This window comes from Anser anser (genome assembly GCF_964211835.1).
Source record: "Anser anser genome assembly, contig: HAP1_SCAFFOLD_64, whole genome shotgun sequence".
In the NCBI taxonomy this organism is placed as follows: domain Eukaryota; kingdom Metazoa; phylum Chordata; class Aves; order Anseriformes; family Anatidae; genus Anser; species Anser anser.
In genome coordinates, this window is record NW_028153592.1 from 23,402 (window position 1) to 42,875 (window position 19,474).

Consider the following 19,474-nt stretch of genomic DNA (forward strand, 5'->3'; position numbering starts at 1 on the left):
TTCAATTCTCTCATTCATCCTGCTGTGAGGGGAGAGGGGAAAAAATGGCTGTGCGGTGCTTAGGTGCCTGGCAGGTTATACAGCATCAGTCCCTGTGTGTCTTCCCTTCCTCGTGCATGGTGTCTCCCACTGAATCCCACAGGAGCTGCAGAGTCATCTTTTGCCTGTGGACATCTTAATTCGGTACTGTCCCTGTGGGTGACTCCAGCTTGACTGATCTCTCCCTTTGTGAGGCTCCAGTCACTGCCTACCCTGGGCAAATGCTGTTCCCAGTTGAACCGGTTTGTGTGTGCTCAGCTGTATCCGTGTGTGCACGTTTGTGTGTGTGTACAAGACGGTGTGTTTATGTACACACATGGGCGTATTTGCTTGCTAGCGCAAGAGTGTTGGGTATTCTGGGGCAATTTCTCCTGGTTGCTGATGCAACAAGAAGCTGGGCTGGATCTTAGGGCTGAGGGACCTTTCTTGATGGCCTGAGGGGATGGTATATGGAGCATCAGGATGTTCTCAGTAGGCTCTCTTTTCCCATGGGGCTTGCAGAGGCTTTGTTGTGGTTTAACCCGGCTGGCAGCTAAACACCACACAGCCGTTCGCTCACCCTCCCCCCTCCCTCTCTGGGATGGGGGAGAGAAACGGGAAAGTGAAGCCGGTGAGTTGAGATAAAGACAGTTTATTAAGACAGGAATATAATAATAACAATAATAATAATAATAGTGATAATGATAATAGTATTAACAATAATAATGTGTAAGAAAACAAGTGATGTACAATGCAATTGCTCACCACCCGCTGACCGATGCCCAGCCTATTCCCGAGCAGCCGGCCCCCCCACCCCGGCCAGCCACCCCTATATATTGTTTAGCATGACGTCAGATGGTATGGAATACCCCTTTGGCCAGTTTGGGTCAGCTGTCCTGGGTCTGTCCCCTCCCAGCTCCTGCTGCACCCCCAGCCTGCTCGCTGGCAGGACAGAGCGAGAAGCCGAAAAGTCCTTGGCCTGGTGTAAACACTGCTCTGCGACAATTAAAACATCAGCATGTTATCAGCGCTCTTCTCATCCTAATCCAAAACATAGCACCCTACCAGCTACTATGAGCTACTTAACTCTGTCCTAACTGGAACCAGGACAGGCTTCCAGCCATGCAGAGATCCAAGGATGTTGCAAGGATCCAAGGGCTTGCTCTTTCTGTGATCACAGCTTCACTCCAGTCCTTCAGGTGTACGTGAGCTGAGAAGCCTCGTCCGGTGGTGACTTTTGAGGTAAGGGCCAACAGATAGCTTGGGGGAAACTGTCTCAAGGATGCGTGCTGGCCCTAGGAACTGCAGGACAGAAGCAAACAGACGCAGCTGCACAGGGTGAGAAGTAGACCCAGCTGGGTTGGGATCACTGCTGCCAAACCCTCTCACTGGGTTCCATGGTTGTGGCAGCTTCAGGCAGCTCCCCATTAATTTCCTGGACGATGTCCTCTGCCCTGACAGTTGTGGGACAGTCACGGCTGTGTACCTCAGTGACTGTTCACCATTTCTGCTGTCATCAGACACCAACAGCTTACTCCTAAATCCTACCCTCGGTCTCTCACAGCTCACAAAATGAGCTTTTTCTTTGCCTTATCCGTGGAGCAACAGGCTTTTCGGGGAGCAGCTGCTCAGCCCTGGTCTTGGCACCAGCTTTGAAAGAAGAACCAAGTCTTCAAGAAGAGCACTGGGGAGATGCAATTTTATTAGGCAGACGCTATCACAGAGTTTACTCTGGCCTGCTGTTATACACATATTATAAAGCCTCGAGAGTAAACAGAACAGTTTCATTCTGCAGTAGGTGGCCGAAGAATAAAGAAACATATTTCTAAGAAATTAGTAAATGCAAATGATACTGAGGATAAAAACTTCAATAATGATAAACAAGGAGCAGGCCTGCAAGGGAAGTCATTTGTGTAGATCATTTAAATTTATCACTAATCAGAAATATCCATGCAATCACTTTCCTAACAGCACCCTTAAGCTCCTTGTTTCTCATGCTGTAGATGAGGGGGTTCAATGCCGGTGGCACAACTGAGTACAGAACTGCCACCACCAGGTCCAGAGATGGTGAGATGGAGGGGGACTTCAGGTAGGCAAATATGGTCATGCTGAGAAACAGGGAGGCCACGGCCAGGTGAGGGAGGCACGTGGAAAAGGCTTTGAGCTGTCCCTGCTCAGAGGGCATCCTCAGTACAGCCCTGAAAATCTGCACATAGGACAGCACGATGAAAACAAAACACCCAGACGCTAAACAGAATCCAACCATAATTATCCAAACTTCCCTGAGGTAGGAGTTTGAGCAGGAGAGCTTGAGGATCTTTGGAACTTCACAGAAGAACTGGTCCACAGCATTGCCTTGGCAAAGTGTCAGAGAAAATGCATTAGCAGTGTGCAGCACAGCATGGAGAAAGCCACTGCCCCAGGCAGCTGCTGCCATCTGGGCACAAGCTCTGCTGCCCAGGAGGCTCCCGTAGTGCAGGGGCTTGCAGATGGCAACGTAGCGGTCGTAGGACATGACAGTGAGAAGATAACACTCTGCTGAAAACAAAAAGAAAAAGAAAAAGACCTGGGCAGCACATCCTGTGTAGGAAATGGCCCTGGTGTCCCAGAGGGAATTGACCACGGCTTTGGGGAGAGTGGTGGAGATGCAGCCCAGGTCGAGGAGGGCGAGGTCGAGGAGGAAGAAGTACATGGGGGTGTGGAGGCGGTGGTCGCAGGCTGCGGCGGTGAGGATGAGGCCGTTGCCCAGGAGGGCAGCCAGGTAGATGGCCAGGAAGAGCGCGAAGTGCAGGAGCTGCAGCTCCCGCGTGTCTGCGAATGGCAGGAGGAGGAACTCGCTGATGGAGCTGCTGTTGGACATCTGATGCCTGTTGGGTATGGAGATCTGTACATGTAGTAAAAGGCAATGAAAAGTTAGGACAGGTTTCTCTGAGTGAACCCTATGCCATTCCTTGTAGACCTCCCCCTGCCATACTCCAATGCTTTTTGTTTCTCTGCTGGAATCTTTCATTTAGCTCCATGACATGAGCTTCATTTTTAAGGTTCAGTGTGCGATGAGGAGCAGGGGCCTCTGCTGCTGGTCTCGCGAGGGAATCAGTCCTGACCCAGTGCAGGGAGTACACAGGAACATAGCAGGAGGGCAAGGTTTTATTTTCAGATTTTGTCAGATGAAATGAATGCCCAGCCTATCTGGGCAATATGTTTCAGTACCTCGCCTCCCTCTGAGTGAAGAATTTCCTCCTAATCTCTAATCTAAATCTCCCCGCTTTTAGTTTAAAAACATTCCCCTGATCCTGTCATGATTTGATTGATCAAAAAAATAGCTCTCCATATTTTTAGAAGACCCCTTTAAATGCGGAAAAGCTGCAGTGAGGTCACCCTGCTCAGCCCCAGCTCTCTCAGCCTTTCTTCGAAGGAGAGGTGCTCCAGCATGCTGATCATCTTCATGTCAGCATGTTAACATCTGCATTCCGCTGCTACATAATGTAGTTGGCAGAAAGGAGTTTTAGGGGCAATGTTTTACACACATTCTCTTCCCCCTCTTCATGCCCACACAGTGTTCTCTGAAGTCAGAAATCCTGAGCATTTCTGCTGCACTCACAGGGAATGGTTGTGAGACCTGAGAGGCAAAGGGATTCCCTGTGGCTCAGAGCAGAGTGAGGGAGCTGGCTGGACTTGTCCCCAGCCGCCTGAGCTTTTGTAGATGGAGGGCAATCACATTTATGTTACCCTGAAAAGAAGCCAGATGCTGCTGAGACCAGATGAATCCACTGCCAATCTGTCAATGCCCAGCCTTTCTCAAGGGACCTGAACAAGGTCTCAGCACCACACCTCTAGTCAAGGACTAGAGGGGACCCCAGGGTCCCGAGGGGGCCTCGGTACTCCGTATCCGAGTACATTCTGGAAGAGCTGAAGCGGAGTAAGGTGGGCTGGTGTCCTGGGCCCTGCAGAGCAATCCCTGCTCGAGCACCATGGCAGTGCTCTGAGACTGCCCGGGGTGCCCGGAGCAGCTTCTTGGCCAGCTGGGAGAGAAACCAAGGCCAGATGTGCTCTGCCTCTCAGGTGTTTGGCACACCCTAGGGCTTCACTCTTCCCTGCGGCCTGAGTGGGGAGGGCGAGCAGAGAGATGGGGGAATATCCTGGCTCCGTGCCTAGGACAGTTGCTGGCAGTCAGTCCCAGGCCTAATCCGTGTGCTGGAAACCTCCGGGCGCTTCTCTAGCCAAGGGATGTTGGCAAATCCTGTGAGGGGGGTGACGAAAGAAACAGAGGATGCGGCTCTTTTGCAAAGCTTTCCAAAGTGCCCCACCTTGCCCCATTGTCCCTGAGGAGCGGGCAGGGCACAGAGCAGTGTCCCCCTGCTCTGACAGTCATCCCTTTTCCCGTCTCTCAAGAACTCCCTCCTCGGCCTTTCTGTCTTTTCTGTGTGCAGGGCGTTTGGGTTGCGGGACTCGGGACCTTTGGTGTTGTCCGAGAGCAGTTCCATGGCAAAGAAGAGCTGCTCTTGATTCAAAGACCTTTCTTCCAGCTGGACATCGATGAGTTGTGGCTGGAGGAGATCTACTGTCCCACTGAGATCCTCCCTGGTGAGAAGGCAGCAGCCCCCCTCTTCCTGCCCCATGTCCGCAACGGTTTGTTCTCCCTGCTCTTTGGAAAGGCCTGGGAGAAGTAGAGGATTGTCTCCGACGGTCAGGGTACAGCTTGAGTTCCCCCAAAAGAAACTGTGCCCCAGGAGCAGTTCGTCTGAGCGACCCTTTCTCTGGGAACTTGTTCTGAATGTTGCAAGCAACTTGGGCTTGCTGTGGCAGTGAGGATGTTGCTTCTCCTTGCAGATGGTGTCAAGATCGAGCCGCTGAACTGCGTGCAGCTATCGCGAGCCACCTCCTTCCCACTGCACGTGGTGAAGAACTGTGTGCAAGAGACCATCCTCTTGTACTGCTTCCTCCTGAGGAGCAAGGAGCACGTCCCCTTTGCCTTCAGGGACATTGGTGTTCTGACGTGCGAAGATGGTTTCCCGTGCATGAAGTTTTATCTGGACTGTGTCAAACGTCTGGAGAGCACTGCGGGCCTTGTTGCACTGCTCCACAGTGTAAGTTGGTGAGGTTTTGAGGGCTACTTCAATTTCTTTGGGAATCCTAGTGAAGGGTGAGGAATCCGACCGCTGTTGGCCAGCTGACGCAGCTTGCGAGCTTGGACTGGAGACTGAATTCCCCTGGGCTCATGCAGCCTCCTCCTGGTGTCTGTTTGCAGTGTGCTCCCCCCGTGTCCGGGCAGCTCCCCCGGGACGAAGAAGGCAGACAGGCAGGAAACAGCTCCTCGAGCCAAGTCCACCACTGTTATAAATGACTGAGTCCCAAATAGGATTACAATCAAAGTTTACAATTTATTAAACGAATAGAGGCGAGCAAACAGCGCTGGGTGCGCCGGGAGTCTCTGCTCCACCAGGACGCACACCTGTTACGTAAGGCGGCTGGTTTTTATGCTCCTAGGCTAATACATATTCATTACTACTTCTAGAAGAGGCAGGGTTATTATAATTGGTTTCCCGAATCCAAAGTCCTCCCAGGTGCGCCTGCTTATCAGTCTCTGTTAGTCTCTTGGGGGCCGCTCAGACGGGGAGGCTCATATTCTTCCTCCTTATCTAGTGGTCTCTTGGCCGGCTGTCAGAAGTTACTGCACGTCCGTGCAGAGTCAGCAGGTTTTCTCTGAAGAAATCCCTTTGTTCTCTTATCACCTAAACCCAGGCCTCAATGTTAACCCTTCAAATCCCTTAGTGACACGAATTGCTGGACCATTCCTTACAACCACCACTGCGCTCCCTGCTCCTGAAGCCTCCAGGAGAGCGCTGCAGGTACCTGCTCTGCCTTGCTGCAATGACCGTGCTGTTTGGGCCTGTGCAAAAGCCTCTTTGTGTGGAGCGATCCCGAGCAGGTCCCTTGGGATGCGTTCATTTTCACGTTTGTTACCTCCTTCATCTCTTCCTCAGGAGACAGAAGGTGGCGTCCCGCACAGCTTCCCTGCCTCTTACTGCCTCCCGTGTTGCCATGAGCCACTTCATTTTGACCAGGGGCCATGGGAAAGGAACAAGGCCTTTCTGGGTCATTGATGGCAGAGGGCTTTGGTCACCGCGGGCTGTTCAGCTGTGTTTGTCACGAGTTGAGGAGCCTGGCCTAGCTTCAGGGCCCCTCATCCTGGAGGGTCGAAGCACTGCTGACAGACCGGCTGAGGCGAGGGGGCAGGAGTGCGGGTTAGGCCTGAGGGACAGCTGAGACCAATCCTGTCTGCTGTTGTGTTTTTGTTTTGTTTTTTTTTCCTCCAGGAGGTCTGGAACCTGTCTTCACAGTGGGACCAAACAGACAGCTCATGGCCCACGTTCCGAAAGCTACAAGAGCAAGCCCGGGCAGAAATGGCTGCATGGGAAGCCTGGTCTGAGGGGGAGGACCAACAGATACCCCAGCTACTGGCAGTGATCAACAGCGCTGAGAACAGCAGCGATCCTCTCCGCCAGGGCTCCGAGGGCGGCAGGTCCCAGGGTGGTGGGAGCAGGACGGGCACCAGGCCGCAGGGCAGGGCTTTGCCTGCTCCTCCCTGTGAGGGAGAGGTTGTCAGCAGAAAGGGAGGGATAAAAGCAGCAGCCAGACGTGGGCTGGCAGCGCCGAGTCGCCTGGTTCCCAGGTCCTGTTGCAGGGCCCTTTCAAGAGGTCCTCTGGGAAACAGCACCTGTGTGTCCAGTCCTGTTTGATGAGAGCGTCTTCTCCTTGCAGCGATTCAACAGCCAACATGCTTGGACTCCCCGTCCTCCAGCCCAGCCCAGGAGCAAGGAGGTCAGGAAGAGGTGGAGGAAGGCTGAGAACCCTGCCCCAGCAGAGGAGTTGGGAGCAGCAGCCAAGCTGGAGAGACTCCAGCCTGAGTAAGTGTGTGCCGGCTCCGTTCCCGTCCTGGGGCACTCGAGTAGCTCTTGAGTGATGTCAGGACATGTCCAGGAGCCCGGTCCCTGAGTCCTGGGCTTGCCTCTGACACCCTTTGATTCCTCCTAAAGCGGGCATGACCTTGGTTACCGCCAAGGCCTAAAACTCATCACAGGTTGGAAGGGTGGGTGCACGTGGCACCGCATGGCTGCAGGGTCTGGATGAGGGGAAGAGGCAGAAGGGGTGTCTGACAGAGGCTGAGGGATCCCTTTCTGCTGTGGAGGCACTCCCACCTTCCTGCCCTCTGCCCACCTCCCTGCCCTCTGCCCAGCCCAGCCCAGCTTCTCATGCTGGGCTGGCCCCAGGGCAGTGTCCGGAGCAGGCTGCTGCAGGGCTCTGGGCACTGCCACCACAGCCCCAGTCCCTCTGAAGGGCACGGCAGCTCCTGGGGGCACAGAGGGCTCAGCCCCACAGATGGGACATCCGAGGCACAAGCCAGCCCCTGGGAGGCCTGCAGCCCCTCCGTGCCATCCCTGGGGGTCTTCAGGCAGCTCCTCCTGCCCCAGGGCCAGGGCAGCCGGGCCTGAGCTGCTGCAGCCAGAAAGGGTTTGCTGGTCCCATTCCTTCCTCATCAGCTGAGATCAGGTCTCAGACAAAGAAGAGGCTGTAGCTGCATTTAGTTTGCTTAAATATGCTGAGAGCCTGGGGATAGCTGCTGCCGAGAGGCAAAACCCCTCTCTCAGCAGAAGGGATGAGGAACAAAGCCTTCATCCTGTTAGCCTGATCTCACAGTGATACCCAGGCACAAAGCTGCCAGGCTGTCACCATGACTGTGGCAGGGTGCCGCCCCGGCCAGCAACAAGCAGCATTTCAGGAGCATCCAGCCCTATTGCTTCTTGTGCAAGTGACTGGCCGCCTTCCCGAGCCTGTCGGGCTTCTCGTGCATTCGACACCGCAAAGAAAAGGGAAGACAAGGCGGTGAGGCACAGGGAGCGAGCAAAGGCAGGGGCGGGCAGGGGCGCCCCGGGCACACGGGCCGGGTCCCCCCCTCAGGCCCCGAGACGCCCCCAGCCCGCCCACGACCCCTAAGATGGCGGCGCCCGCCCTGCCTGGTCAGGCGGTCGCACGGTTGCCATGGCAGCGAGCCCCAGGCAGCCGGCAGGGGGTGGGGCTCCCTTTGCCTGGCGGCTCTGGCAGCCAATCGGCGCCCGGCAACCGGTGCTGCTTCTTTCCTCTGCTCTCACTTCCGCGCTCTCCTCCTGGGCCTTGTGTTGGGTTGGGCCCGATTGCTCCTGGAGCTTGGGCACAGTGCTGCTGGGTGGCAGTCCTGTGACTGCAGGCGGGGACGAGCAAGGGATAAGTCTTTGCCACAGCATTTGCATCACGTGAAGGGAAGCTGCTCGGGATAGCACCTGAGGGCTTGGGTCTTCTTGCGCAGTTGCTGTCAAACACACTCACCAGAAAACAGACTCTAAATAGGGACCTTGTTTTGCTTGTTTCTACACGGGCTCAGGGTGATAAGGGACGTTTTTAGCCTAGAGCAGAGGAGGGTCTGAAGGGATCTCACCAATGCCTATAAATACGAGAAGAAGGTGGTTTTTTTCGTATTTGTTTTTCCCCTTATATTTGTTGGTTTATTTCTTTGTCTTCTTTCTTATGAAGTTGTTACCCATCTGAACCCCCGAGTTCTCACACTTTTACCTTTTTCAATTCTCTCATTCATCCTGCTGTGAGGGGAGAGGGGAAAAAATGGCTGTGCGGTGCTTAGGTGCCTGGCAGGTTATACAGCATCAGTCCCTGTGTGTCTTCCCTTCCTCGTGCATGGTGTCTCCCACTGAATCCCACAGGAGCTGCAGAGTCATCTTTTGCCTGTGGACATCTTAATTCGGTACTGTCCCTGTGGGTGACTCCAGCTTGACTGATCTCTCCCTTTGTGAGGCTCCAGTCACTGCCTACCCTGGGCAAATGCTGTTCCCAGTTGAACCGGTTTGTGTGTGCTCAGCTGTATCCGTGTGTGCACGTTTGTGTGTGTGTACAAGACGGTGTGTTTATGTACACACATGGGCGTATTTGCTTGCTAGCGCAAGAGTGTTGGGTATTCTGGGGCAATTTCTCCTGGTTGCTGATGCAACAAGAAGCTGGGCTGGATCTTAGGGCTGAGGGACCTTTCTTGATGGCCTGAGGGGATGGTATATGGAGCATCAGGATGTTCTCAGTAGGCTCTCTTTTCCCATGGGGCTTGCAGAGGCTTCCAGCCATGCAGAGATCCAAGGATGTTGCAAGGATCCAAGGGCTTGCTCTTTCTGTGATCACAGCTTCACTCCAGTCCTTCAGGTGTACGTGAGCTGAGAAGCCTCGTCCGGTGGTGACTTTTGAGGTAAGGGCCAACAGATAGCTTGGGGGAAACTGTCTCAAGGATGCGTGCTGGCCCTAGGAACTGCAGGACAGAAGCAAACAGACACAGCTGCACAGGGTGAGAAGTAGACCCAGCTGGGTTGGGATCACTGCTGCCAAACCCTCTCACTGGGTTCCATGGTTGTGGCAGCTTCAGGCAGCTCCCCATTAATTTCCTGGACGATGTCCTCTGCCCTGACGGTTGTGGGACAGTCACGGCTGTGTACCTCAGTGACTGTTCACCATTTCTGCTGTCATCAGACACCAACAGCTTACTCCTAAATCCTACCCTCGGTCTCTCACAGCTCACAAAATGAGCTTTTTCTTTGCCTTATCCGTGGAGCAACAGGCTTTTCGGGGAGCAGCTGCTCAGCCCTGGTCTTGGCACCAGCTTTGAAAGAAGAACCAAGTCTTCAAGAAGAGCACTGGGGAGATGCAATTTTATTAGGCAGACGCTATCACAGAGTTTACTCTGGCCTGCTGTTATACACATATTATAAAGCCTCGAGAGTAAACAGAACAGTTTCATTCCGCAGTAGGTGGCCGAAGAATAAAGAAACATATTTCTAAGAAATTAGTAAATGCAAATGATACTGAGGATAAAAACTTCAATAATGATAAACAAGGAGCAGGCCTGCAAGGGAAGTCATTTGTGTAGATCATTTAAATTTATCACTAATCAGAAATATCCATGCAATCACTTTCCTAACAGCACTCTTAAGCTCCTTGTTTCTCATGCTGTAGATGAGGGGGTTCAATGCCGGTGGCACAACTGAGTACAGAACTGCCACCACCAGGTCCAGAGATGGTGAGATGGAGGGGGACTTCAGGTAGGCAAATATGGTCATGCTGAGAAACAGGGAGGCCACGGCCAGGTGAGGGAGGCACGTGGAAAAGGCTTTGAGCTGTCCCTGCTCAGAGGGCATCCTCAGTACAGCCCTGAAAATCTGCACATAGGACAGCACGATGAAAACAAAACAGCCAGACGCTAAACAGAATCCAACCATAATTATCCAAACTTCCCTGAGGTAGGAGTTTGAGCAGGAGAGCTTGAGGATCTTTGGAACTTCACAGAAGAACTGGTCCACAGCATTGCCTTGGCAAAGTGTCAGAGAAAATGCATTAGCAGTGTGCAGCACAGCATGGAGAAAGCCACTGCCCCAGGCAGCTGCTGCCATCTGGGCACAAGCTCTGCTGCCCAGGAGGCTCCCGTAGTGCAGGGGCTTGCAGATGGCAACGTAGCGGTCGTAGGACATGACAGTGAGAAGATAACACTCTGCTGAAAACAAAAAGAAAAAGAAAAAGACCTGGGCAGCACATCCTGTGTAGGAAATGGCCCTGGTGTCCCAGAGGGAATTGACCACGGCTTTGGGGAGAGTGGTGGAGATGCAGCCCAGGTCGAGGAGGGCGAGGTCGAGGAGGAAGAAGTACATGGGGGTGTGGAGGCGGTGGTCGCAGGCTGCGGCGGTGAGGATGAGGCCGTTGCCCAGGAGGGCAGCCAGGTAGATGGCCAGGAAGAGCGCGAAGTGCAGGAGCTGCAGCTCCCGCGTGTCTGCGAATGGCAGGAGGAGGAACTCGCTGATGGAGCTGCTGTTGGACATCTGATGCCTGTTGGGTATGGAGATCTGTACATGTAGTAAAAGGCAATGAAAAGTTAGGACAGGTTTCTCTGAGTGAACCCTATGCCATTCCTTGTAGACCTCCCCCTGCCATACTCCAATGCTTTTTGTTTCTCTGCTGGAATCTTTCATTTAGCTCCATGACATGAGCTTCATTTTTAAGGTTCAGTGTGCGATGAGGAGCAGGGGCCTCTGCTGCTGGTCTCGCGAGGGAATCAGTCCTGACCCAGTGCAGGGAGTACACAGGAACATAGCAGGAGGGCAAGGTTTTATTTTCAGATTTTGTCAGATGAAATGAATGCCCAGCCTATCTGGGCAATATGTTTCAGTACCTCGCCTCCCTCTGAGTGAAGAATTTCCTCCTAATCTCTAATCTAAATCTCCCCGCTTTTAGTTTAAAAACATTCCCCTGATCCTGTCATGATTTGATTGATCAAAAAAATAGCTCTCCATATTTTTAGAAGACCCCTTTAAATGCGGAAAAGCTGCAGTGAGGTCACCCTGCTCAGCCCCAGCTCTCTCAGCCTTTCTTCGAAGGAGAGGTGCTCCAGCATGCTGATCATCTTCATGTCAGCATGTTAACATCTGCATTCCGCTGCTACATAATGTAGTTGGCAGAAAGGAGTTTTAGGGGCAATGTTTTACACACATTCTCTTCCCCCTCTTCATGCCCACACAGTGTTCTCTGAAGTCAGAAATCCTGAGCATTTCTGCTGCACTCACAGGGAATGGTTGTGAGACCTGAGAGGCAAAGGGATTCCCTGTGGCTCAGAGCAGAGTGAGGGAGCTGGCTGGACTTGTCCCCAGCTGCCTGAGCTTTTGTAGATGGAGGGCAATCACATTTATGTTACCCTGAAAAGAAGCCAGATGCTGCTGAGACCAGATGAATCCACTGCCAATCTGTCAATGCCCAGCCTTTCTCAAGGGACCTGAACAAGGTCTCAGCACCACACCTCTAGTCAAGGACTAGAGGGGACCCCAGGGTCCCGAGGGGGCCTCGGTACTCCGTATCCGAGTACATTCTGGAAGAGCTGAAGCGGAGTAAGGTGGGCTGGTGTCCTGGGCCCTGCAGAGCAATCCCTGCTCGAGCACCATGGCAGTGCTCTGAGACTGCCCGGGGTGCCCGGAGCAGCTTCTTGGCCAGCTGGGAGAGAAACCAAGGCCAGATGTGCTCTGCCTCTCAGGTGTTTGGCACACCCTAGGGCTTCACTCTTCCCTGCGGCCTGAGTGGGGAGGGCGAGCAGAGAGATGGGGGAATATCCTGGCTCCGTGCCTAGGACAGTTGCTGGCAGTCAGTCCCAGGCCTAATCCGTGTGCTGGAAACCTCCGGGCGCTTCTCTAGCCAAGGGATGTTGGCAAATCCTGTGAGGGGGGTGACGAAAGAAACAGAGGATGCGGCTCTTTTGCAAAGCTTTCCAAAGTGCCCCACCTTGCCCCATTGTCCCTGAGGAGCGGGCAGGGCACAGAGCAGTGTCCCCCTGCTCTGACACTCATCCCTTTTCCCGTCTCTCAAGAACTCCCTCCTCGGCCTTTCTGTCTTTTCTGTGTGCAGGGCGTTTGGGTTGCGGGACTCGGGACCTTTGGTGTTGTCCGAGAGCAGTTCCATGGCAAAGAAGAGCTGCTCTTGATTCGAAGACCTTTCTTCCAGCTGGACATCGATGAGTTGTGGCTGGAGGAGATCTACTGTCCCACTGAGATCCTCCCTGGTGAGAAGGCAGCAGCCCCCCTCTTCCTGCCCCATGTCCGCAACGGTTTGTTCTCCCTGCTCTTTGGAAAGGCCTGGGAGAAGTAGAGGATTGTCTCCGACGGTCAGGGTACAGCTTGAGTTCCCCCAAAAGAAACTGTGCCCCAGGAGCAGTTCGTCTGAGCGACCCTTTCTCTGGGAACTTGTTCTGAATGTTGCAAGCAACTTGGGCTTGCTGTGGCAGTGAGGATGTTGCTTCTCCTTGCAGATGGTGTCAAGATCGAGCCGCTGAACTGCGTGCAGCTATCGCGAGCCACCTCCTTCCCACTGCACGTGGTGAAGAACTGTGTGCAAGAGACCATCCTCTTGTACTGCTTCCTCCTGAGGAGCAAGGAGCACGTCCCCTTTGCCTTCAGGGACATTGGTGTTCTGACGTGCGAAGATGGTTTCCCGTGCATGAAGTTTTATCTGGACTGTGTCAAACGTCTGGAGAGCACTGCGGGCCTTGTTGCACTGCTCCACAGTGTAAGTTGGTGAGGTTTTGAGGGCTACTTCAATTTCTTTGGGAATCCTAGTGAAGGGTGAGGAATCCGACTGCTGTTGGCCAGCTGACGCAGCTTGCGAGCTTGGACTGGAGACTGAATTCCCCTGGGCTCATGCAGCCTCCTCCTGGTGTCTGTTTGCAGTGTGCTCCCCCCGTGTCCGGGCAGCTCCCCCGGGACGAAGAAGGCAGACAGGCAGGAAACAGCTCCTCGAGCCAAGTCCACCACTGTTATAAATGACTGAGTCCCAAATAGGATTACAATCAAAGTTTACAATTTATTAAACGAATAGAGGCGAGCAAACAGCGCTGGGTGCGCCGGGAGTCTCTGCTCCACCAGGACGCACAACTGTTACGTAAGGCGGCTGGTTTTTATGCTCCTAGGCTAATACATATTCATTACTACTTCTAGAAGAGGCAGGGTTATTATAATTGGTTTCCCGAATCCAAAGTCCTCCCAGGTGCGCCTGCTTATCAGTCTCTGTTAGTCTCTTGGGGGCCGCTCAGACGGGGAGGCTCATATTCTTCCTCCTTATCTAGTGCTCTCTTGGCCGGCTGTCAGAAGTTACTGCACATCCGTGCAGAGTCAGCAGGTTTTCTCTGAAGAAATCCCTTTGTTCTCTTATCACCTAAACCCAGGCCTCAATGTTAACCCTTCAAATCCCTTAGTGGCACGAATTGCTGGACCATTCCTTACAACCACCACTGCGCTCCCTGCTCCTGAAGCCTCCAGGAGAGCGCTGCAGGTACCTGCTCTGCCTTGCTGCAATGACCGTGCTGTTTGGGCCTGTGCAAAAGCCTCTTTGTGTGGAGCGATCCCGAGCAGGTCCCTTGGGATGCGTTCATTTCCACGTTTGTTACCTCCTTCATCTCTTCCTCAGGAGACAGAAGGTGGCGTCCCGCACAGCTTCCCTGCCTCTTACTGCCTCCCGTGTTGCCATGAGCCACTTCATTTTGACCAGGGGCCATGGAAAAGGAACAAGGCCTTTCTGGGTCATTGATGGCAGAGGGCTTTGGTCACCGCGGGCTGTTCAGCTGTGTTTGTCACGAGTTGAGGAGCCTGGCCTAGCTTCAGGGCCCCTCATCCTGGAGGGTCGAAGCACTGCTGACAGACCGGCTGAGGCGAGGGGGCAGGAGTGCGGGTTAGGCCTGAGGGACAGCTGAGACCAATCCTGTCTGCTGTTGTGTTTTTGTTTTGTTTTTTTTTCCTCCAGGAGGTCTGGAACCTGTCTTCACAGTGGGACCAAACAGACAGCTCATGGCCCACGTACCGAAAGCTACAAGAGCAAGCCCGGGCAGAAATGGCTGCATGGGAAGCCTGGTCTGAGGGGGAGGACCAACAGATACCCCAGCTACTGGCAGTGATCAACAGCGCTGAGAACAGCAGCGATCCTCTCCGCCAGGGCTCCGAGGGCGGCAGGTCCCAGGGTGGTGGGAGCAGGACGGGCACCAGGCCGCAGGGCAGGGCTTTGCCTGCTCCTCCCTGTGAGGGAGAGGTTGTCAGCAGAAAGGGAGGGATAAAAGCAGCAGCCAGACGTGGGCTGGCAGCGCCGAGTCGCCTGGTTCCCAGGTCCTGTTGCAGGGCCCTGCTGTGTGGCAGTCCTGTGACTGCAGGCGGGGACGAGCAAGGGATAAGTCTTTGCCACAGCATTTGCATCACGTGAAGGGAAGCTGCTCGGGATAGCACCTGAGGGCTTGGGTCTTCTTGCGCAGTTGCTGTCAAACACACTCACCAGAAAACAGACTCTAAATAGGGACCTTGTTTTGCTTGTTTCTACACAGGCTCAGGGTGATAAGGGACGTTTTTAGCCTAGAGCAGAGGAGGGTCTGAAGGGATCTCACCAATGCCTATAAATACGAGAAGAAGGTGGTTTTTTTCGTATTTGTTTTTCCCCTTATATTTGTTGGTTTATTTCTTTGTTTTCTTTCTTATGAAGTTGTTAACTATCTGAACCCCCGAGTTCTCACACTTTTTGCTTTTTCAATTCTCTCTGTTATAAATGACTGAGTCCCAAATAGGATTACAATCAAAGTTTACAATTTATTAAATGAATAGAGGCAAGCAAACAGCGCTGGGTGCGCCGGGAGTCTCTGCTCCACCAGGACGCACCCAGCGCTGTTTGCTTGCCTCTATTCATTTAATAAATTGTAAACTTTGATTGTAATCCTATTTGTGACTCAGTCATTTATAACAACTGGGTGCTCGTCCGGTATGGTCTTGGTTCCTGAATTCTGACTTGATCTAGGAGGGGCGCCCCCACCATTTGGTGGCTCCTGTTCGAGTCAGGTCGGGGCTAATGCCATCTTGAACCTGAATAAGGGCAAGCAAAGATTTAGATTTTTTTATGAGCTCCCTTTGCCGGCTGCAGCACTATATTTTGCCCGTAATTCTGCGCGCGAAGATCCGAATGAAGACGACGGAGTCGTAAGTATTTAAGGCGTATACCGTTCGGTTGGGTGGGATTCGGTTGCCTGTGTGTGTGAGAGTGTGACTGAGACGGAACGTAGTTCCGAAGCGATTGTGGAGGTCTTCTAGCCGCGGTTCCAATCTCCCGCGAGGGACTTGGCCGGTGAAGGACCGAAGCGATTCCTATAGGATTCGTGGGTGGGTGATAGGTCCTAAACCCCCTGCAAGACACTCTCACTAAGGCAACCAAGGGCTGTAGGAATTGCCACAGTAAAATTCCTAGATGGGTCAGACAAAATTGAAGACCTGGGACCAGAGAAAAGGGAGCAAATTACCAGACATACCACCAGAAAGTTCATTAGCGATAATGATTAGAAATTGGAACGATAGGGGCCCCAGAAAAGGGAAAAAGTAAATTAAAAATGGTTCAGTATTGTATGACAGAATGGCCAAAGGAGCCTTTAAGACCACATGTCTTTTGGCCCGTTTTCGGATCCTTTGAAGACTGGGTTTGCCAGGCCTTAAATATACATGTTAATTCAAAGGAACCTTTTAGCCAGGAGGAAAGTGATTATGCAGGATTATGGATCAGGATCTCACGTCCTTTTCCAGCCTCAATATTTACACTAAAAGCAGACGAGAAGTTTGACGAAGAAGAGAACAAAAAAGTAAAAAATAAAAAAAAAAAGGAAAAAGAAAAAGATGATGAATGGGAGTCATTGGATAACCTACCACCTCTATATCCTAACAATCCACCCCCGGTGGTGCATCTTGTAATCCTGTTTTGTTCTTAAATGTTTTGACTGTGTCAAGGAGGAAGGTGGGAGCATTATCTAAGTAACAGTTTAGAAGTTTGGGTATATTCGCGGTGGTGTTCGGTCAGTTTCCCAAGTATCGGGGGAGGGGGGCTGACTGATTATCAAAGTGGTAGAACGGAGAGCCACTTCTTTGGTGGTTCGGGCCTGAGCCCTGGGAATTCGGTAAGAAGGGGGAGAGCGAATTTATTTAGGCCTCAATACCTTTTTAAACCCCCATCTTGACGGATACACAGGAGTGATTCCTTGTTTTGTGTAGGCTTACTAACAAAGTGCATGAGAAAAATTAGCATTTGGCTTGAAATTCGGTCTTATTGAAATGTAAATTTTGTGGAAAAGGTGGTATTGTTTGTCTAGAAGACAGAAGGCTGAGTGCTTCAGGTGTTTTTTCCGAAGTCCTGCGGATTTATGATTGGAATGGGGCTCATTAATAATCTGAAATAGTAAAGTTTGTATGTGGAAAGAAGAGTTTAATCCCAGAGAATTGGGACATTTGGGAAGAAGATTAGGAAAAGATAGTAAAAACCTGCAATAAAAAGGTTTGCGTGGAAATTGAAACAAGGGACAGTAACTAATATAAATAAATAAAAGGGAATGGGAAATCAAGGAAAAGGGGAAAATCCAAAAAAAAAGACGTCCTAAAAAAAAAAAAAAAGCCTCCTTGGGTGCATATTGGCACATTGGAAGGATATTGTTAGAAATGGGGGCACAGAAAGCAAGAGGACTTTCACTAAGTATTGCAATCAATGGTGGCCACTATATAAACTAAATGGCCACTTTATGGATCAATCGACTATAACAGTGTCTTGCAATTAATGTTTTTGAGGAGAGAAGGAAAATAGGATGAAATGTTGTATAGTGATATGTTGTTTCAGCATGTTGGAGGGAAAAGGTTTGGAATTAAGTTGGCCCCTGACTGAGCCTTTGGTGTTGGCATTAGAAAAGTACGGGCTGGAGAAAGATAAAGGAAGTGTTAAAAGGATTGTTGAAGGTGTTAAAGGTTGTGTGGCATGTAGTATTTAACAGAGCTGTTTGAAGTTGAATGAGCAGGGAAAGAGGATGTAGGAATGTTAATAGTTCCGTCTCAACCCGAGGCTGAGATCAGGGAAAGAGGATGTAGGAATGTTAATAGTTCCGTCTCAACCCGAGGCTGAGATCTCTAAATCGCGGGTGTGAACCCTCTGGGGCAGGGGGACCGTGATGGGTCCGAGAGAGTTGTCGTGGAAACAGAAAAGCAGCTAACTCTTGAAACAACCTGAGTTCCTGTGTGAGCTCAGATTGCCAATGGGACCGCTCAGGGAACTTTCAACGATTGCATTCCCCTGACCGACCCCCTCACTGAGACCCTAATCACCCCGGAAATTATGTAAATACTAAAATCTGGTTAAATTGGGAAATGAGAATCTGTTCCAACAAGGTCCAAAAGAAACCCCTATGGAATTTATGGAATTTTTGAATTTCTGGACCAACTTTGAAATGCAATGGAAAAAAAAAATGGACCTGGCTTAAAAAAAAAAAAAAAAAGAGAGAGAGAGAGGCAACTGGCTAGCCTCTTTCCAGGGCAATCAGCCCCTGATATCAGAAAGAAATTGTCTTAGGCTGCAGGACAAACTTACAACAGTCAGGAATGATGGGGACCTGGGGCATCTACCCTAGCAGGTCCACTAGTTGAAATAAAGCTAGGAAACGAAGACAGAGGCTTGAATTTTTTGTTGGTTATGGGAGCTTCTTTCTCTGTGTTAATTAGGCTGTAAATGTAATAGGAGCAACATATTCAGTGTTAAATAGTTTAAAAGGACGATTAGGAACTAAGACAACTACAATAATTGGAGCCACAGGGAAAGAGGAGGAATGGTCATTCTTACAACCCCTTGATTTGCGTTTTGGGGGTAAGGAACTAACCCATGAATTTTAGTATGTACCAGAATGCCCGATGCCACTCTTGGGACGGGATCTATTAGCCAAATTAGATGCAACAATAACCTTTGAGGATGGAGAATTAATAATGAAGGTACCTGAGTCCAAAGTAGGCCAAATCCTAATGATCAAAGATAAACCCTTTGTTAATATTCCAAGAGAAGCAGAAAATGCAGTTATAGCAACAGTACGGGAAACAGATGTACCAGGGAAGTCGAAACTGGCACAACTGGTAAAGGTGGAATTAAAGGAAGGAGCCAAACCTGTTTGAATCAAACAATATCCACTTAAGATAGAAGCTAGGCACAGGAATGGTGAAAATTATTGACAAATTTCTCAAATATCAGATTCTGGAAGAATGTAAATCGGAATACAATACTCCAATTTTTCCAGTAAAGAAGCCGAATGGCGAGTATAGATTTGTACAAGATCTTAGAGCAATAAATGAAATAACAAAGGACATTCACCCGGTAGTAGCTAATCCTTACACATTGTTAACATCTGTGAAAGGGAAATATAAATGGTTTACCGTGATAGATTTAAAGGATGCCTTCTTTTGCATACCTCTTGATAAAGATAGTAGAAAATTATTTGCCTTCAAATGGGAAAACGTATTGAAGTTTTTGGACCACATATGGTAACAACCGTTTTGGAACAAAGGGGGGGGGGGGCACTGGTTATCACCCAGCTGGATGATGAAATATCAGGCAATCCTAACTGAACAAGATGACATAACCTTGAAAACGACTAACCTGTTATATCCAGCAGTATTTCTAGGAACCGTTCCAGAAGAAGGACCGTTGGAACACAGTTGTGTGGAAATAATCGAACATACGCCAGCCACAAAGATTTGAAGGATGTACCCCTTGAAAGGTATTCAGTGGGAATACCACACTCCGTGGCACCCACAAAGCTCAGGGAAAGTAGAAAGGATGAATCAAACAATAAAACAACAATTGGCTAAGTTAATGATCAAGACACAGCTGCCCTGGACGAAATGCTTACCATTGGCACTTTTAAACATAAGAACTAAACCACACAGTGAGACTGGTTATCATCATATGAAATGTTATATGGTATGCCTTATTCTCAAGGGATGCCCCTAGGGAACAATGTAGTTGAGGATCATAGTATCCAGAAATACATAATTACCATTGGAAGGAGATTACAGGA

General features: G+C 50.9%; 1 protein-coding gene across 1 annotated transcript; it reads right to left on the reverse strand.

The window, feature by feature from the left end:
• Positions 1–1,978: 1,978 nt before the first annotated feature.
• Positions 1,979–15,911, reverse strand: LOC310891849 (olfactory receptor 8A1-like; the record flags this gene model as incomplete). Its single annotated transcript, XM_083854080.1, has 3 exons — positions 1,979–2,044; positions 2,501–2,556; positions 15,905–15,911. Coding segments are annotated over 3 exons (129 nt in total), but the record flags the coding sequence as incomplete, so codon positions are not given.
• Positions 15,912–19,474: the final 3,563 nt, after the last annotated feature.